This window comes from Podarcis liolepis (genome assembly GCF_965112155.1).
Source record: "Podarcis liolepis genome assembly, chromosome: 12".
Classification (NCBI taxonomy): domain Eukaryota; kingdom Metazoa; phylum Chordata; class Lepidosauria; order Squamata; family Lacertidae; genus Podarcis; species Podarcis liolepis.
Genome location: NC_139563.1, coordinates 54,402,473 through 54,420,392, shown reverse-complemented (window position 1 = coordinate 54,420,392; position 17,920 = coordinate 54,402,473). Strand labels below are relative to the sequence as shown.

Here is a 17,920-nt window from a genome sequence, read left to right as displayed (position 1 = left end):
TCTTCATACCCAGCTGATTTTTAAAGACTCGGGAGACACTGACACAGTTTTTGAGGATGTATAATGTGAATTCTCAATGCACTGTAAGATTACTTACTCCAGCTTATTGGCTGAATGAGTTTGATTCAAAGATAATAGTTATTCAGTACGATATTATGGTAGAGCCTAGCACCCCAGAGCTTATTCAAAAGCAGGCAGATCGTAGTCCATGCAGAATCCCCATTGAGATGCTTGCACAGAGAAACAGGCACCTGCCAGAGTTCTGGCGCTGCTTGTGGCCAAGACTGCATGTGCTGCTTATCTGTCCCCATTGTGGGGAAAGCAAAGCCAGGAAACAATCAACCTTCCTTGCTTGGAATCCAGGACTTGAAGTTCCAAGCCAGCAGCAGCCGTTTCATGCTAATACTGTTTCTTCACTCTCCCCATTGAGAGCAACAAGCTCTAGGAGTGAGGTGCCACTCCTGGCGGCCTCAGCCTGGACAGCCCAACTTCCAGGCATGCCGCCCTGCTTGCTTTTGAGGCAGTAATCCCTTCTCTGCTCAGGGAGATGCAAGTGAGGGTGAAGTCACTGGTATCCCTGCCAGGAGAGGAGACAAAATGAAGGCAGAACGAACGGTGTGAGGCAGATTTATTGAAAGGATAATATCCAAGTTCCCCAAGGCATTTTGAACTTAGACCTTCTTCAGTCAGTATATGAATACAGTGGTACCTCGGGTTACATACACTTCAGGTTACATACGCTTCAGGTTACAGACTCCACTAACCCAGAAATATTACCTCGGGTTAAGAACTTTGCTTCAGGATGAGAACAGAAACCATGCCACTGCGGCGCGGCGGTAGTGGGAGGCCCCATTAGCTAAAGTGGTGCTTCAGGTTAAGAACGGAACTCCAGAACGAATTAAGTACTTAACCCGAGGTACCACTGTACTGCAATGTAGGCAGCAAGTGTGTTTTCTCCACTGTTTCCTTAACAGAACAAATGAGCAACTTCACTGCTTGTGTGGTTCTGGTTTCCGGAATGTAAAGAGAGCTGGTTTCTCAAATGGTAAAAGATGGCTTCATCCCCCTTGGAGATTTGGGGGTGGGGAGCAGGGAGCTATACCCATTTGCGTGTGTCTGTCTTGTGTGTATGGTGCAGTACTGCTGGAAGAAGTCCTAGTGTTCACACCAAAGGCCCAGTCCCCTCATTGCTGGGCACATGGCACAACCCGATCCATCCCTAAATATGCTATGTTTGGAGCCAAGCTCCAACGCCACAAGTGAAGCAGAATATATACAGCTTCTCAAGGACCAGGGGTCCCTAGTAGTTTGGGGCATTTGACTGTAACGAATAAAGAAGTGCACGTTGTACCTGGCCTTCTCATCTTGCAAGCAACTGGTAGCATTGCAGAGAAGGCTTAACCTAAAGCATGGGCAGGAGAAAAGATTGCCCAAAGTGGAAATGTATTGCAGAGTGAGAACTCCAGTTAAGACTCAAAACCTGCACGGGAAGTATGGGTGTGTAGTGTGAGTTTTTCTAGTTAGATGTGACTAAGTCTGTGTCTGTTTGCTTGTGTTCTCCCCCCACCCCACCCCCACTCCTTCCCAGGGAGCTAAAAGAGAAGATTCAGCCCGAAATTTTAGAGTTGATCAAGCAGCAGCGTCTTAATCGTCTTGTTGAGGGAACCTGCTTTAGGAAACTCAACAGTCGGCGGCGGCAAGGTACTAACCAGATTTCTTTTTCCTGCCTCTTTCTCCTTTGCTCCTTTGTTTTTATTGACCACTATAAAAATAACCTTTATTGTTTTGTTAGGGAGCTTTCAGACATGATGGAAAGAGTGCCTTTTAGCCTTTAAAACGTCGCTTCTGTGTGTGTTCAATGCAGCATAAAATTGGGGGAGAGCCACTGATACACTGAGGATGGACCTAGATATTATGGCAGATGCAAAGGGAGACCTTTTAGAAACGGCAGTGCCATATTGGTTTGTTTCATCAAGTGGCAGCCCGTAAGGTGGCGTGATTGAATAGGAAATCCTGCGATATGAGGAAATCATAACACAGGTTTGAATACCTCTAAATTGGTGGGGGTTTTCTGAGGCCTGGCAGGGCTTCTAATTTGGCCCACAAGGCTGCTTTCCCAAACACCTCCCCACAGCTGTTGTCATGTGTGAGATAAAGATGTGGTCAGGATGGGCTACCCCAGGGAGTTTTCCTTGGATTCAGATCCTGAGCATCCATTTTCAGTTTCTAAAGACCAATGTGAGGTGCCCAATTCCCCCCCCCCCCAGCTTCCCTATTGTCAGGGAACTGACATCAGAGCGAGAGGCGAAGGGGAGGCTCCCAGATGATGCTGGAGAAGGACCCAGCAGCAGGGGGAGAAACTGCTCAGTAGAGGGGGAAGCAAATCAGCGCAACACCAGGGATAAAGGGGGGCAGACGGGGGAATCGGAGAGAGGGCTCCAGGACTCTTCACTGGACATCAGTGAGGAGAGCCCAGGTCCTCCGCTGCCCACGCCCTCCCTGCGCAGAAGACTCCCGCGCAGTGAGAGGAGGAGGAGACTGGGTGTCAAACAACTTTTATGTTGGAAGAGGTTCAAGAAACGCCCACTGACGGATTCTGCCAGCGACTGAGGCAGCCACAATGAGAAAGGGCTGTGCAGTCAGAAAGGTTTAACAAGGCAAATTAGCCCAGAAAGGCACCAGTTTACGCACGAGTAACTCATACCCATTACAGCTATCAGACAAGTAATTTTAAAAAAAAAGCCCAAGCCCATACTGTTAAAAGTGTCTTAGCTTAAAACTACATAAGGCATGATTACTTAAAGCAAATATTTCTGTTGAGATGGTCTGGTGTGTTTCTTTACAGGAATTTGGGGCCGGTATTAAGTCCAGGTTTAGATCCTTCTGTCATTCTGCCTAGAATTATTTCACCCTTTCTCACTGTCTGCCTTCAGTGTCACAATCCATTAAGATCATGTGCACATTTTCTGCTTATTCTGAAACCAAGGAAACTGCCGCTCAGTCTGCCTGACATAAAAAGCCTCCTTAGATTTCTGGCACATCTGCCCACTTATGAATAAGTGTTTCCTCTTTCTTGTGCTAATCACATGAGGGCCATTTCATGTGAAGGCTTTAACATAGCCATTTTGTGGGGGGTTTATCACGCATCATATATTTCAAGTGTTATGGATGCTTGACAAAATATGTAGCATAGTAAAAAAATCTTAGCAAATCAATATGTGAAGCTGGTAGTTGCTACAAGCAGTGGGAAGCAAACAATCTAAAAATACAGTGGTGCCTCGCAAGACGAAATTAATCCGTTCCGCGAGTCTCTTCGTCTAGCGGTTTTTGCATCTTGCGAAGCAACCCTATTAGCGGCTTAGCAGATTAGCGCTATTAGCGGTTTAGCGGCTATTAAAGGCTTAGCGGCTATTAAAGGCTTAGCGGCTTAGTAAAGGGGGGGGAGGAAAAAAATCGCAAGATTCGCAAGACTTTTTCGTTTTGCGAAGCAAGCCCATAGGGAAATTCGTCTTGCGAAGCGCATCGAAAAACGGAAAACCCTTTCGTCTAGCGGGTTTTCCGTCTTGCGAGGCATTCGTCTTGCGGGGCACCACTGTACTCTTAAGATAAATAAGAGCTAAATTTTGTGACAGATTAGTTTTGTTACTGGATATCTTATTTGCTTCACTCTAGTTATCAGAGCCAAAGGGAAACACCCAAAAATATCCAACCTTTTTCTCTGGAGAATAGGTTTACTTCATTCAAACCATCAGGCAACCTGTGCAGTTGGAATCGCTGTTTTAGCAAGCAAACTGACTTTAAAAAATATCCACTTAGAATCATAGAATTGTAGAGTTGGAAGGGATCCTAAGGGTCATCTAGTCCAACCCCCTGCAATGTAGGAACATTATTTTATAATAAACATTTATATAAGCATAAACATTAAATGAACATTTATGTGGTGCTTTGGGTAAAGAGCCCTGCTAGGAGGGAATTGTCTGGCATTGACCTCGTAAACTCATGACTGTGGCGGCCTGAACCTGCCAACAAATACTATTACCAGAAGCAACTCTTGACAAACCCTTTTAAGAACAATTATAGAGGGAGAAGATGAAGCTGGCAAGAGATGCAAATTCGTGTGGCATCTTAATAAAAGCTTGCAGTGCAAAATAGGGACCTAAGAATCACAGTTGGGGGTGGAGAAGGTCCCTCCAGATATTGGTTGGCAATGCTGCAGTCATGTGTTTTATTTCTGGATTACATTCTCTGGTTTGCTGCGACACAGATTAACGATCCTTACCGGCATTTTATTTCATCAGATAAATTTTGGTATTGTCGCCTTTCGCCAAACCACAAAGTCCTACATTATGGAGATTTGGAGGAGAGTCCCCAGGGAGAAGTTCCACATGATTCATTGCAGGATAAGTGTAAGTAACTGAAATGTCACAACTCCTGTGTTTGTTTCCTTTTTCATTGCTTTGTGATGTAAAATGAGAAGATGTAAGATGGGCAAATGGAGAAGGGGAAAGGGCAAAGAAGGGTTTGGCAGGTGATTGGATCCTTAGATCTTTTTTGCTTTCTCCCCTAAAACCCCAAACCCTTTTTCAGCTCGACGTTGTTGACTGTTACAGCACTTAATTCCTTCTCCTCTGCTAGCTTCTAATTAGAATCCTTCCTTTAGGGACTTCTCTCAGCCCTCTTACTACAGGCTGGGTCTGTTTCATCAGGTTCATTAGCCAAGAAGTTGACTCGTGGCAATTTTGAACATAAGGAGGAAGCACCAAACAAGAAAAGGATGAAGAAAGCCACACTTCCTGTTCTTCTGCATTAAATATTAGGGGTAGTCTTCTTTAAAATGAAGACAAAGCAATCTATTTGCAATCCCTCTACTGAACACTGAAAGCAGCGTATAAATGCTATTATAAAGTTGTGCTGTACTTTATCATTTTCTCTTCCACAAGCAGGGATTTTTCTTCAATAATTAGTATTTTATTTATTTTTTTGAGTTTTCACAGAATTTATTTGACCGGAATGCAACACAGCAGTACACTCTCCATATATTTTCTGCCAGGTTAACTTAATTTCTCTTAAAATCCACTGCTGGCTCACTTCTTGCCAGCCCCAATGTTTGCTTTAGCTGTTCCTCTGACTTTCTTCATTCTGTTCTTATGTTCTTTACGCTGTTTCCCAGAAGTCTTTTTCTTTTCATACAAGCCATGCCTGGCAAGTCTGTGCTTTGATTCATTTTTTCTTTGCATAGTCAAGGGGATCATAGATCATGCCAAAGCCTGTTGTCTTCCCACCTCCAAAATGAGTCCTTAAGCCAAAGATGAAAATGACATCTGGGGTTGTCTTGTACATTTTGGGCAACTTCAGTTTTGGGAACAGTGACCTTTCCAGGATGAAGAACATCTATCACCATTTGCTTACGCTGAAGCAGCCTGTTGGTCATGAACTTCATTGTTCAGATGGTGACCATGTTGTTCATCTTGGTGGCGTCTCCCATAATTAGTATTTTTAAAAACAGAATTTGATTGTTCTCTGATAGCTAAACTCTAGCATGCAATTCTAAGCACTACTTGTTGGGGAGGAGTTATTTTAAAAACACTCAAACAGAGCATTCAGTGACTATACAAATGTCAGAGGTAATAAGGTTGAAATGTGTTTGTCCCCTGAGGAAAATGCCCGGGGTTTCCTTCACACCAGTTGGCTGAAAGATACAGAGATAAGGACCTCAGCAGAGTGTCTTAACAGCACCAGTTTATAGTCAGACTCGCTTATTTTCATTGCTTCACAGATTGGCCTCACGGCTGTTCCAGGCTTTTTATTGCAATCCTTCATCAGAATCTAGGACAAGGTTTCTTATCACTTCACTAAGGCTCTGGCGCCGAGAGGAGCTGCTTGCTTCTCCTTGTGCTCAGAGAAATGATACCGAATGCTAGAGTGGAATGAAAGATGATGATGAGGCAGTCAGTCTTGAATAACTTTGAAATGTGTCTTTGATAGCTGAACTCACTCATCCAGTCCAGACTTCTATTAACTGTGAAAGCATGCTGTGCTAATGTAAGTCCATGCTGAAAATTTTTTGAAATGCCTAGCCAGATTGCTACTGACATTCCACTTCTAGGTAGAGCTATCGTCAATCCAAAATAGGACTTCTGCCCATAAAGGGCGAGATTCCATGGAAGCCACCTCTCTTATTGTTGGCGCCTGTCTGTCTCAAGAGACAATGGAGTGTGCCTCTCGGGCAGAAGACAAGCTGCTACATTAGCAGCACCAAAGTGACCTCCTTGGGGTGCAAGCCTGGGCAGTGTGTATGGGACGTCCTGAGCTGCCCAGACGACAAGACCCCTCTTGGCCTCACTGATGTGGTCCAAAGGAAAGCTAGAATAATAGTTGGCACCAGCTTGACTGGAGGAGTTGTTCATATATATGGCATTGTTTGAGTACAGTGGTGCCCCGCAAGATGAATGCCTCGCAAGACGAAAAACGCACAAGACGAAAGAGTTTTCCGTTTTTTGAGTCGTTCCGCAAGATGAATTTCCCTATGGGCTTGCTTCATAAGACGAAACGTCTTGCGAGTTCTTGCGAGTTTGTTTCCTTTTTCTTAATAGCTGCTAAGCCGCTAATAGCCGTGCTTCACAAGATGAAAAAACCGCAAGGCGAAGAGACTCACGGAACGGATTAATTTCGCCTTACGAGGCACCACTGTACAGTGAGAAGGGAAACACACTAAAAGGAAAGCAATTGCCAGTTTTAAACCTCTCAGCTGCCTTGTGTGTGAGAGATAAAAAATGCAAAGCCCTCAAATATTCCATGGGTAAAGGTAAAGGTAAAGGGACCCCTGACCATTAGGTCCAGTCGTGGCCGACTGGGGTTGCGGCACTCATCTCGCTTTATTGGCCGAGGGAGCCGGCGTACAGCTTCCAGGTCCTGGGGCCAGCATGACTAAGCCGCTTCTGGCAAACCAGAGCAGTGCACGGAAAGGTCGTTTACCTTCCCGCCGGAGTGGTACCTATTGATCTACTTGCACTTTGAAGTGCTTTCGAACTGCTAGGTGGGCAGGAGCTGGGACCGAGCAACGGGAGCTCACCCCGTCGCGGGGATTCAAACCGTGACCTTCTGATCAGCAAGTCCTAGGCTCTTTGGTTTAACCCACAGCGCCACCCGTGTCCCAGCACCACGGTTACCTTCCTACATGGTTACCTTCCTACAATCTTGTGTTTCATTCTCGGTATCCTGCATCTTCAGCGTGACTGATGTTCCAGATTCAGTGCTGTAATTTAGAAGAGATTAGCATAGATGTGCAGCACACATCAACCGAACTTAGCATTCACTAGCTGAGCAAGCTAACTGACTGTAAAAATACAGTAAACATAGCTCAGTGTGAAGTGTGTGTGCAAAGGGGGCTGCAGAATAGGACAGAGGAGGCGGCATGGGAATGGAGGGGATCTGTGTGCAAGGGAAAGTTTAAGAAAGCAAGGAGAAAAGTGGATGGGGAAAGGCAGTGAAGGTGAAAACAGAGGTTGAGTAAAAGAAAGGATTAGGAGGCATGGGAATGGGGTGGAAGGTGAAAGCAGGGGCATAAAAGGTTCTGCAGAACAGGAGAGAATGGTGGCTTCATAGGTGACAAGGATGCTTGGTAGTTGCAATGGGGAGGAGGAGGAAGATACTGGAGGCTCCCATAGGTGATTTGTGGGCAGATGGATGCACAAAAGGAGGGAGGTGAGGGTTGGACATCAAGGTGACGGTGAAAGTGAATATAAAGCAGCAACAGAAGAGACATGGCTTTGGAAATGGGGCTGGGAAGATGAATCACAAGCTTAGTAGTAGCAGGGGGTGGGAAGGGGAGCTCTGTGGGGCTGGTGGGCGGGGGACTGGCAGGAGGGTTGGTGAGTGGGATGAGCAGGGACCCAGGCCATAGTAGTAGAATCTTTTCTGGGTTGTTCATTATTATGCATTTTTAAGGGCATTAAGTTTGCTAGATGTCCCATGCAGATCCAGCTTTGGCCCTGGTGGTCAAGAGGGATTTGTTCCTTTATTTAGAATCGTTCTTTATTTCATGCATACAGAACTCCGTTCCATAACTTAGAAGGCGATTCTCTAGTCTTTGTTCTTCTGGAAGCTTTGTATGGTGGAGCTGTTCAGTGAGTTGTGCCCCTGGTGTTCTCACTGGCCACTTTTCTGGACAAACAGCGATGTGTCTGGCCTTAGATGTGGGTACTCTTTATTAGGAGAGCGCCTTCTGTCATGAAAGAATGCAGAAAGGGGGGGGGGGTTTGCAGAAAGGAAAACAGAAAAGAGGGGAGATTTTAAAAGACAAGTCTTGTCTTTAAGGCCCTATGAATAAGTTTTGTGTGCTGAGGGCTACTATACAAAGAAAGGCCATTAATAATACCTTTAACCTTTGTCATTTCAAGCAAGATATAACAGCTTGTTGCCTGGATAGAGAACTGACAAAATAAAATATGTCTCTGCTGAGTCTTGCTCAAACAGAAGAGGGGATAGACGCTTACCTTGCGCCATATGAAGCCTTTCCAAATAAAATTTATAGATTGCAAGGGAGTTTGACACAGCCTTTCCACATCAGTCTGAGAAACACATAGGCAGGTGGTGGTTGTTGTTGTTGTTGTAATATTTTGCCTAAAATTGGCTTGCATTTGAAGCTATGAATGTTGTTTCTCTGACTTAATTCATTTGGGCGTGTTTATTTTCCCCCAGCCTCGATTGGTGCCTGCTTGTGTGAGGGCTTCAGTACAAGCCTAGACATGGGAGTTGTGCCACTGCAAGCCTTTGCAAAGTGTATTGAACCACCGTCCTCTGGCGTGTGGACTGGGAGTGGGGGGAGCCTCTGGGTGTAGGAATTGGCTAGGATGATTCTGGTGAGGTCTGAAAGTTACTCCAGTGGGAAATGCAGCTCTTTGCCCTGCAGGAGTAGATTCAGTGATGGCGGGTTGGTTAAAACAAAATTAAAATAAATAAAATAAAAAAATTCCTTAGAGAGGAAGTTGATTGCGTTTCATAGATACCAGATGGAAACTACCTCTGACAAGCAACATAACTACACACGCGTGTAGACCTGTAACATTTAGACAGGATTCCTATCCTCACTTTTTGGGAGTAGGACCCAATCTGATTCTCTTGGATCCATTTCAAGCAGGTATTTGGTCTGGTTTGGGGACTGAGAGCACCTTAGTTCCCCTGTGTGGTGGCCTGTGTCAGCAGGAGAGTGTCTCCTGTTGACACGCCTTGACCTCTCAACAGCTTTTGATACCATCAGTCGTTGTATCTTTCAAGAGCAGCTTTCTGAGTTGGGAGCAAGAGCCCTGGGGAAGATAAAGTGAATAACTAATAATAATAATAATACGAGGGGAGTTCATGAAAGATTTCCCCTGACGTACTTTCTGTGGACTGAGACAAACGAAACTGGGCACAGTTATTATTCCTTCTCTACATAGCTACCAGCAAGAGTCAAGCACTTCTTCCAGCGCTTTATGCAGCTGTGGAGACCTCGTCTGTAGAAGTGGGCAGGTTGCGTCAGAAGCCACGACTTGACCTCAGAAATCAGCATTTCATTGTCTGGAAAAAGCTTGCCCTTCAAAAATAACTTCATTTTAATGTTTTTTTAAAAAGTTGTCTATCATATGTTATCCTTGTAATCCTTCAGCATTACATGTTATATGTTATCCTTCAGGATTTCTTTTATGTGAAATGATACATAAATTGAATAAATACAATCTCATCTTTCTGGCTCCTTTCTCACTTCGGATGCTGGAAAATGGTGCAAGGGATGTCACTTCTGACATAGCGCTTTTGTCTTGCCTCTTGCCTCTTGTTTCATGCCACAGTTTTTTCACACCTTGGAATATCTCTCTCACCCCCTCTTTTTCTTTTGCTGCAGTGCCCGTGGCAGACATAAAAGCAGTTGTGACAGGGAAGGACTGCCCTCACATGAAGGAGAAAGGAGCAAAACAAAACAAGGTATCATTTTGAATAAAATGCAACGACTTCTTAGTTAGAAAACTCTGCATTTGACAGAATAGCACATTTGTTAATTCTGCTTCAGAGAATTTGTGAAATTCGTTTTGAGGTTTTTATTTTTAACTTGTTCCATGACAGAGGTTTGAAGCAGGTAGCTATACTTAAAAAACACACCATATGAGTCCAACAGAATAACATCTTTACATAAGTAGAAAACACAGTATTATTAAAACCATTCTATGAATGCCCAATTTAAGCCAAGTGAAATGGAAGCGCCATATAGCAGGATAAGTACCGCTTCAGGATAAGTACAGAAATTGTGCTCTGGCGGCGCAGCAGCAGCAGGAGGCCCCATTAGCTAAAGTGGTGCTTCAGGTTAAGAACAGTTTCAGGTTAAGAACGGACCTCAGGAACGAATTAAGTACGTAACCAGAGGTACCACTGTACACTCAAAGCAGGCTTTCAAGAGCAGCTTTCCCAATGGGCAAATGGGAGGGTTTCCCTTCTAGGTGATGGGGAGAAGGAGAACCCAGATGTAACAGAAATAAGGGCTGGGATTTTGATGATGACGACATAGTGTGAGCCCTGCATAAAAGCTGTGTGCTCAAGCTTCTGAGATTGAACAATAAACCCATGTCTAGAAGCACCTTGGGTATGTAGGGGAGCTGGTTCCCTCCACGGGAGCGAATGGAGGAGCCGTTCCCGTTGCAGGTTGCCCTGGAAAGAGGTGTCTGGATGGAGTGACAGGCTCTTCTTTCTATGTGCAAAGTACTTGGGTTCACATTCCCCCAAGTTTCACAGCGGATTAGAACTTCCAAAGGATATTTTCATCCTTCTGCCCTTCATTATGCATAGCAACTGCTCTGGTGTTTATGCATTGGCAGAGCAGAAGTGACAGAATGCTGCTGCCGCAAGCAAAGAATAGATTTGGCAGAATGTCCTTACCGGTGGTTTCATCATCTCTCCCTTTGCCAGCATACAGCTTCCATCCTTCCAGAGGGATCGCTTAGCAATAAATAAGCACAATGTTGTTTGGGTACTCAATGTCAAGGCTATCTGGAATAGCTTGATGGGACACAATCTAATTCACTCGTTTTTCTGTCTGCCGGTCGTCGAAATTGGCTTTAATTCTAAGTGGTCCCACTGTAAATGTCATTTTCGTTATTTTCTTGTATTATCTGAATACGTTGTGTGCAAAAAAACAAAACAATACAACCCACAGAACAAAAAGCAACCCTGGTATTGCTTTAATAAGCCTTTAAATAAAGATGTCCAAGGGAATCTTGACTACAGGTTCTAATAATAATAATAATAATAATAATAATAATAATAATTCTATCCTGCCTTTTTCCCTGACAGGGATTCAAGGCAGATTATATATAAAATAGAAGCAATTGAAAACATAGGTGGGGCTTTAAAGGTCAAAACCAGCACCTTAAACCTGACCCTGTACTCCACTGGGAGCCAGTGCAGCTGGTAAAGCACTGGATTAATGTGATCCTGCGACAAGAACTCCATAAGGAGCCTCACCGCGGCATTCTGCACCCACTGGAGTTTCTGAGTCAGCTTTAAGGGCAGCCCTTAATTACAGTCATACCTCGGGTTGAAGTAGGTTCAAGTTTACCCGGAAGTAACAGAGTGTGTTACTTCTGGGTTTCGCCACATGCGCAGACGCTCAGAATGACGTCACATGCATGCGCGGAAGCGGCGAAACGTGAGTCTCCTTCTTTGGAGGTCTTTAAGCAGAGGCTTGACAACCATATGTCAGGAGTGCTCTGATGGTGTTTCCTGCTTGGCAGGGGGTTGGACTCGATGGCCCTTGTGGTCTCTTCCAACTCTATGATTCTATGACACGCGCAGTCGCGTGTTACATTTACTTCAGGATGCGAACGGGGCTCCAGAATGGATCCCATTCATATCCAGAGGTACCACTGTACAGTAATCAAGCCTGGAGGTAACCATCGCATGGATCACTGTGGCCAGATCAGGGCGAGAAAGGTCAGGGACCAACTGCTTGATACAGCAGTTACCTGTTTGTGAGTTACCTGTACGTCCAGTTGCCTCCTCACAGCCCAGGGCTTCTTCTTCTCATTCACATGGTGCTGTGCTCAATAATTTGCCATGCGGTGGGACAGACACCTTTACACCAGTGTTGCTTCAGCTTACTGGGGAAGGGCAACTTAAGGAGGGTGGTGAGGTCAGTGGGTGCACTGGGGAGAGCGCCTGATGGGTTCTGCCAGTGCGTTGAACCTCGCTGACACCCTGTGCCACCCCAGCCTTGTCCAGGCAGGCTGCTCTGTCCACCTAAAAGAACCATTACTGGTTACACTATGACTTATCACAGTGTGTGAACCAAGCCTAGGAAACTTGTTAAACTCATATTAGGCCCCTTTTCCGGTAAATATTTCTTTGTCTCTTTTCAGGAGGTGCTTGAGCTCGCATTCTCCATCTTGTACGATTCCAATGGACAGCTAAATTTCATTGCCCCTGACAAGCATGAGGTAAATCGTGTGTGATTCTATTTGTGTATTAAAAAGAAAAAGAGAGATTACCTTGTTGAATTACTTTGGTCAGCACTGGACAGTTTCAAGAATTCCTGAAGAACCAGCTAAGACTATGTTGTGGTTTTTCCACAGATCTCCGAGATGCTCTTTAGCTGATCATGGGTACTTTGGTTATAGCCAATCCTTGTATGTTCTAAGACAAACTTGTTCCAAGCAAAAATGTTCCAAAAAGGTCCACAAAGCAGCTGTGAGCTTCTCTCTGGCAGCCTGCGCATTCACACTAAACCGTGATTTGCGCAAACCAGCCACGGTCTACCTTCCTAAAGGCAGGTGGCGAAGAGATTGAGGGCTCACCTTCTCCCCCCAAGTTGCTCTGCTCATGTCCAGCCTCACTTACCATCTTGGCTGCCACCGAGTGTCCTGATTTATTATTTCCATTCCTCGGTTTGGTCCCAGACTAGGCTGAAGAAAGAGAAGAAACAGTGTAGCACCTGGTCAAGTTTGAACTGCTATTTTGTTTGATATAGCGCTTTTTGAGATCCTCTTCTTAGAAAACGTAAATATAACAGTGGAAGCCACGTTCAGGGAAGTGCAGAGGCAAAATCAAAGAGGACTTCCTCTATTGGGCTATTCTTTGTTGAGGTGGATTCCACAATCCTTCACCCAAAGCACCTCTTTTTATTTGACTCCCATGCTATTTACAGTGAATTCCAGCCAAAGACTTTCAAGAACTCTTCTTTAACTACAGTGTGGACGATTTCTTCTAAAATAATGTGTATGGAGCACATTCTGTTTGGCTTTGTCCTCTTTCATCCCTCGTCATGTTCATATAACGATTTTTTCATCCCCCACCCAGCCTGCCGCTGCACACCGGGAGCTCTAGCTATTTTTAAGCTCAGCCTTATTTTGTAACACACGGTCAGCTAAATTTAAAATTCATCTTTCGGCATGGAATCTAAGAGAATCCTTTATATGATAAAAACACTGCTATGGCTCATTTAATTTTCCACTTGTAAACTAGGACACAGGCCAGTATGATTGAAATCTTTATTTTTAGACAGCTCCATTCAAGCACTTTTGTTCACAGTTGCATAAACGGTTTTTAGTAAGAAATTTGAGTGGCTGATGGAATAGGATTTGATGGTTGTTCATGAAATCCCCTAGGACGGCTGCTGATTTAAAACAGTTGTTTAGCCCGTGTTTATCTGGAACTGTCAGCTTCAGGGTGATGCTGCAGTTTTCCATTATTGTTTTTAAAGGAGGGGAAATGTTTGTTTCATATTCACAGCTGAACCCAGCATCCAGAGTGTAGCTTTTAAAGGTCCAGCGACACTGACGTAATTCTGATTCTTAAAACAGTCAGGGCAATGCAAGACCTCACAATTCCCAAAATAGAGCCAATGACATAATCTAAAGAATTTATATTGGTATCATGTATTACTAATTATACGGTTTTGCATCTACTTTCCATTTGCGTTCATCATTTTCCATCATTTTTCATAATATGGATGGATAAATACACACACACCCCAAATGAAGAAATAGTGCGCTAGTTTTGATGCAGTTTTGACTCTCGGAAGGTCGGCGGTTTGAAGCCCCGCGACGGAGTGAGCTCCTGTTGCTCGGTCCCTGCTCCTGCCAACCTAGCAGTTCGGAAGCATGTCCAAGTGCAAGTAGATAAATAGGTACCACTCCGGCGGGAAGGTAAACAGTATTTCCGTGCACTGCTCTAGTTTCGCCAGAAGCGGCTTAGTCATTCTGGCCACATGACCCAGAAAAACTGTCTGCGGACAAACACCAGCTCCCTCAGCCAGTAAAGCGAGATGAGCGCCACAACCCCAGAGTTGTTCGCGACTGGACTTAACGGTCAGTTTACCTTGTTTCAAGTCGCGACTGGACTTAACGGTGCTTACCTTTTTCTCTTTCTTTTTCTTTTTTTTGATGAAATAGCATATCAGGCTTCTGCTTAAAATGATGAGCCCTCCCAGGTTAGTTGCCCCAGATTTATTTTGATGAACAAGTGAATCCAAAACTAAAGCTAGTTCTGCAATAAGAAAAGAGGCGCTGGATAATAATAATAATAATAATAATAATAATAATATATGTCAAGTCAATTCTTCCACAAAAGAAAGAAAGTGAAGTGGCCAGCATGGGATGGTTAGACCATAGCATATCTTCCCTGCCAGAGGCTGGATGCAGAGGGTTTTTTGCATCTTCCCTACAAGAAGTTAGTCCCAGGAGGTGACTTAACATCCCCAGAATTATTTCACTGTCGTTCTGATCCATTGAGAACTTTGGACATTTCCCAGTTGTGGATCTTCCACTGTCATGTCTTTGATGGCAAGTGACGCATTTCCCCCAAACTGAGAATGATGTATTAGCTCCAGATAGAAATACAGTTCACACGCATCTATGCCACAGCTGAAATGTGTGAGGTGCTGTCTTAGACATTTACCCTAGAAACACAAGTCACCACTACCTTCTTCCCTACTTTGGCGTAACATCTGAAGCTGCCCTGAGAAAAGTAACTTGGCTGCATAATAACCTAAGATAGTATTTTTATCTTAGGTGGTGTTGAGGGATGAGTGTTCAGACCCCTGGACACTCACTTGTGGGGTGCCTCATGGTTCTGTCCTCTCCCCCATGCTTTTTCACATCTAAATGAAGCCACTGGGAGAGATCATCAGGGGGTTTGGGCTGGGTGTTCATCCATATGCCAATGATACCCAGCTCTTTCTTAAATTGGAACCAGTGAGGGAGGTGAATGTCCTTGTGTTAGTGTCTGGAGATGGTTGGAGGATGGATTGTGCCTAATGGATTGAGGCTGAATCCTGACACGACAGAAGTACTGTTTGGGGGGGCAGGGGGTGGTCCCTGGTCCTGAATGAGATAACTGTGCCCCTAAAGGACCAGGTGCGCAGCCTGGGAGTCATTTTGGACTCACTACTGTCCATGGAGGCACAGGTCTATTCTATGTCCAGGGCAGCTGTCTTCCAGCTGTATCTGGTACCCCAGCCAAGACCTTGCCTGCGCACTGTTTCGACAGAGTGGGACATGCTTGGACTACAGCAATGCGCTCTATGTGGCACTACCTTTGAAGGCAACTCAGGAACTACAACCAATCCAGAACGTAGCTGCCAGACTGATGACTGGGAGTGGCTGCCAGGACCCTATAACACTGGTCCTAAAAGATTTACATTGGCTCCCAGTATGTTTCCAAGCACAATTCAGTTGGTCAGGAACTTTAAAACCCGAAAAGGTTGTGGCCCTGTATAACTGAATGTCTCAGACACGGAGGTCCAACGCCGAGGGCCTTCTGGCAGCGCCGAGGGCCTTCCCTCACTGCAAGAAGTGAAGTTACAGGGAACCAGGCAGAGGGCCTTCTCAGTAGTAGTGCCTGCCTTGTGGAATGCCCTCCCATCATATGTCAAGGAGGTAAAGAACTACACAACTTTCTGAAAACACCTGAAGGCAGCCTTGTGTTGGGAAGTTTTTTTCATGTTTTATGTTTTGCTGTGTTTTTATTATGTTGGAAGCTACCCAGAGGGGCTGGAGCAACCCAGTCAGATGGCAATGGTATAAGTAATTAATAATAATTAGCATCCTCATTGTCATTGTCGTCATCGTCCTTTCTCTTCTAGGCCCAGACTGCCAAAATGTTTTTCAACACAGAGCTTCTACTCTTTATTTATACATTCTGACTACAATGAATATGGCATGCTTTTGCAGACTGATGCACTTCTGCAAGGCAGAATAACGCAGCTCTTCCTTCCCTTTCTCCCCCCTTCACTTCTAGTACTGTGTGTGGACAGATGGCCTAAATGCCCTTCTCGGAAAGGATATGATGAGTGAACTGACGCGTAATGACTTGGACACTCTGCTCAGTATGGAGATAAAGCTTCGCCTCCTGGATCTGGAAAACATACAGATCCCAGATGCTCCCCCACCCATTCCAAAGGAACCCAGCAACTATGACTTTGTATATGACTGTAACTAAAGCTACTCACACTGCTGAGACTTGCAATCTAAACTGGAAGTGCTATAACTGGAGAGTTGTTTGGTTTTTCTAAAGAAGAGAACAATATATGCACATTGAACTTCATTTTTTGGGGGGGGGGATGCAAAACATTTATTTCCTCTTGCTTTCTTCCCTTTGGCACCGTCCTCCCCGCTGCTAATGAAAAACACTGCTTTGCATTAACTTCTCCTCACCACTGGGCAAGATCTGGTGAACATTCCAACCTGAAAGGCGAACCAAGAGGAACTTCCTTGTTTTCTGAAATGCTGGGATACACATTCCAAACAAAAGGACAAAACGCACCACCCCCAGACTACGGCCAGCATTGCAGGTGCTTTAACTGGAAGCAGAGAAGAGGAAAGTCTTCTGCAAGTGGAGGACGGCAAGAGGTCTCTTTTCATGGAGTCAGCTAAAGAGGTGACCAAAAATGAAAACGAAGATGATTCACTGCTTTCAGCTTCTACACCATTTGTCATGTCCCTTAACACCAGCACCCTCCCCATTTGTGCTACATCCCGTAACTGTTTCTTAAGACGATGAGTCTACAGGTCTTTGCTGGAAACATTTCTAACCCAATATCTCCCTCACGTGATTTCCACACTTTCAACGAAGCCACTTGCTGTTTTGTGTCCCTATTGTGTACTTATATATCACAAAAAGGTTGCCCAGAGCGGGATTGTGGTTATTTTGTGTGCAAATGCGGCAGACGCCATAGATACCGAAAAGTGCTACGTATTCAGGTTTCCGTATAGACATGTGATTTCCAAGGGATTTGGTTTTGTACAAAACATCAGAACAATTGTTTTTGCCAAATATATATTTAATTAAGAACAAAATAGTATTGTGTGTACTTTTTCAAAAATTACCTGTGTGTTCATTTCCGTTTGGTACCTGGAACATTTGCCCTTGGAGATGAAATATGCACCAACATTCCCATCAGAATTGCTGTTGAATAAAATTGGACTTGTGCTGATTCTTGGAATTCTGTCTTTATTCTAAGATTCTTGTACATTCTCATTTCTGACTATTCTGCTCCTTGTGGGTGGAAGGCAGGACAAGTGTGAGTTGGGAGAAAAACATCCTGCTGTTACAACAGGCTGGAAAGAAATAGCTATAGTCTTCACGACTGTTAGCTGTGGAATAATTGAGCTGGAAAGGGACCATCCAGACCTCAAAACTGGACCATGCAGCTGCCAGCCCCACACAGAGGAACCTACGTAATCCAGCCAAGAAATCCAGATGCCCCGTGTGGTGCTAGCAGGTCTATAGCTGTAGACAATGTATGAAAGTAAACCAAGGCTGAGGAACCCTTTTTTAATGTGAAAAGGCAGCATTCCTTCAATAGTGATTTCTTGGGGAAGGGTACCCCTGAGTCACTCCGTTTCTGTCTCTGCCACTACCTTCTGTCTTCCCCCATTGGCACAATTAGGCTTTGGGA

General features: G+C 44.7%; 1 protein-coding gene and 1 pseudogene across 11 annotated transcripts in view; one reads left to right on the top strand and one right to left on the bottom strand.

The window, feature by feature from the left end:
- The window catches only part of ELMO1 (engulfment and cell motility 1), a 335,641-nt gene extending 318,186 nt beyond the window's left edge, over positions 1-17,455 (top strand). For all 10 annotated transcript variants that reach the window (XM_083468793.1, XM_083468798.1, XM_083468796.1 and 7 more), the window contains 5 exons: positions 1,589-1,701; positions 4,299-4,406; positions 9,881-9,960; positions 12,384-12,461; positions 16,261-17,455. In XM_083468793.1, the coding sequence (XP_083324919.1) occupies positions 1,589-1,701; positions 4,299-4,406; positions 9,881-9,960; positions 12,384-12,461; positions 16,261-16,461 (580 nt within the window). In that variant the 3' untranslated portion in view covers positions 16,462-17,455. The remainder of the gene's footprint in view (positions 1-1,588; positions 1,702-4,298; positions 4,407-9,880; positions 9,961-12,383; positions 12,462-16,260) is intronic.
- Positions 4,950-6,407, bottom strand: LOC310690198 (small ribosomal subunit protein eS24-like; annotated as a pseudogene). The gene has a single exon. The product of its transcript is annotated as a small ribosomal subunit protein eS24-like (transcript).
- Positions 17,456-17,920: the final 465 nt, after the last annotated feature.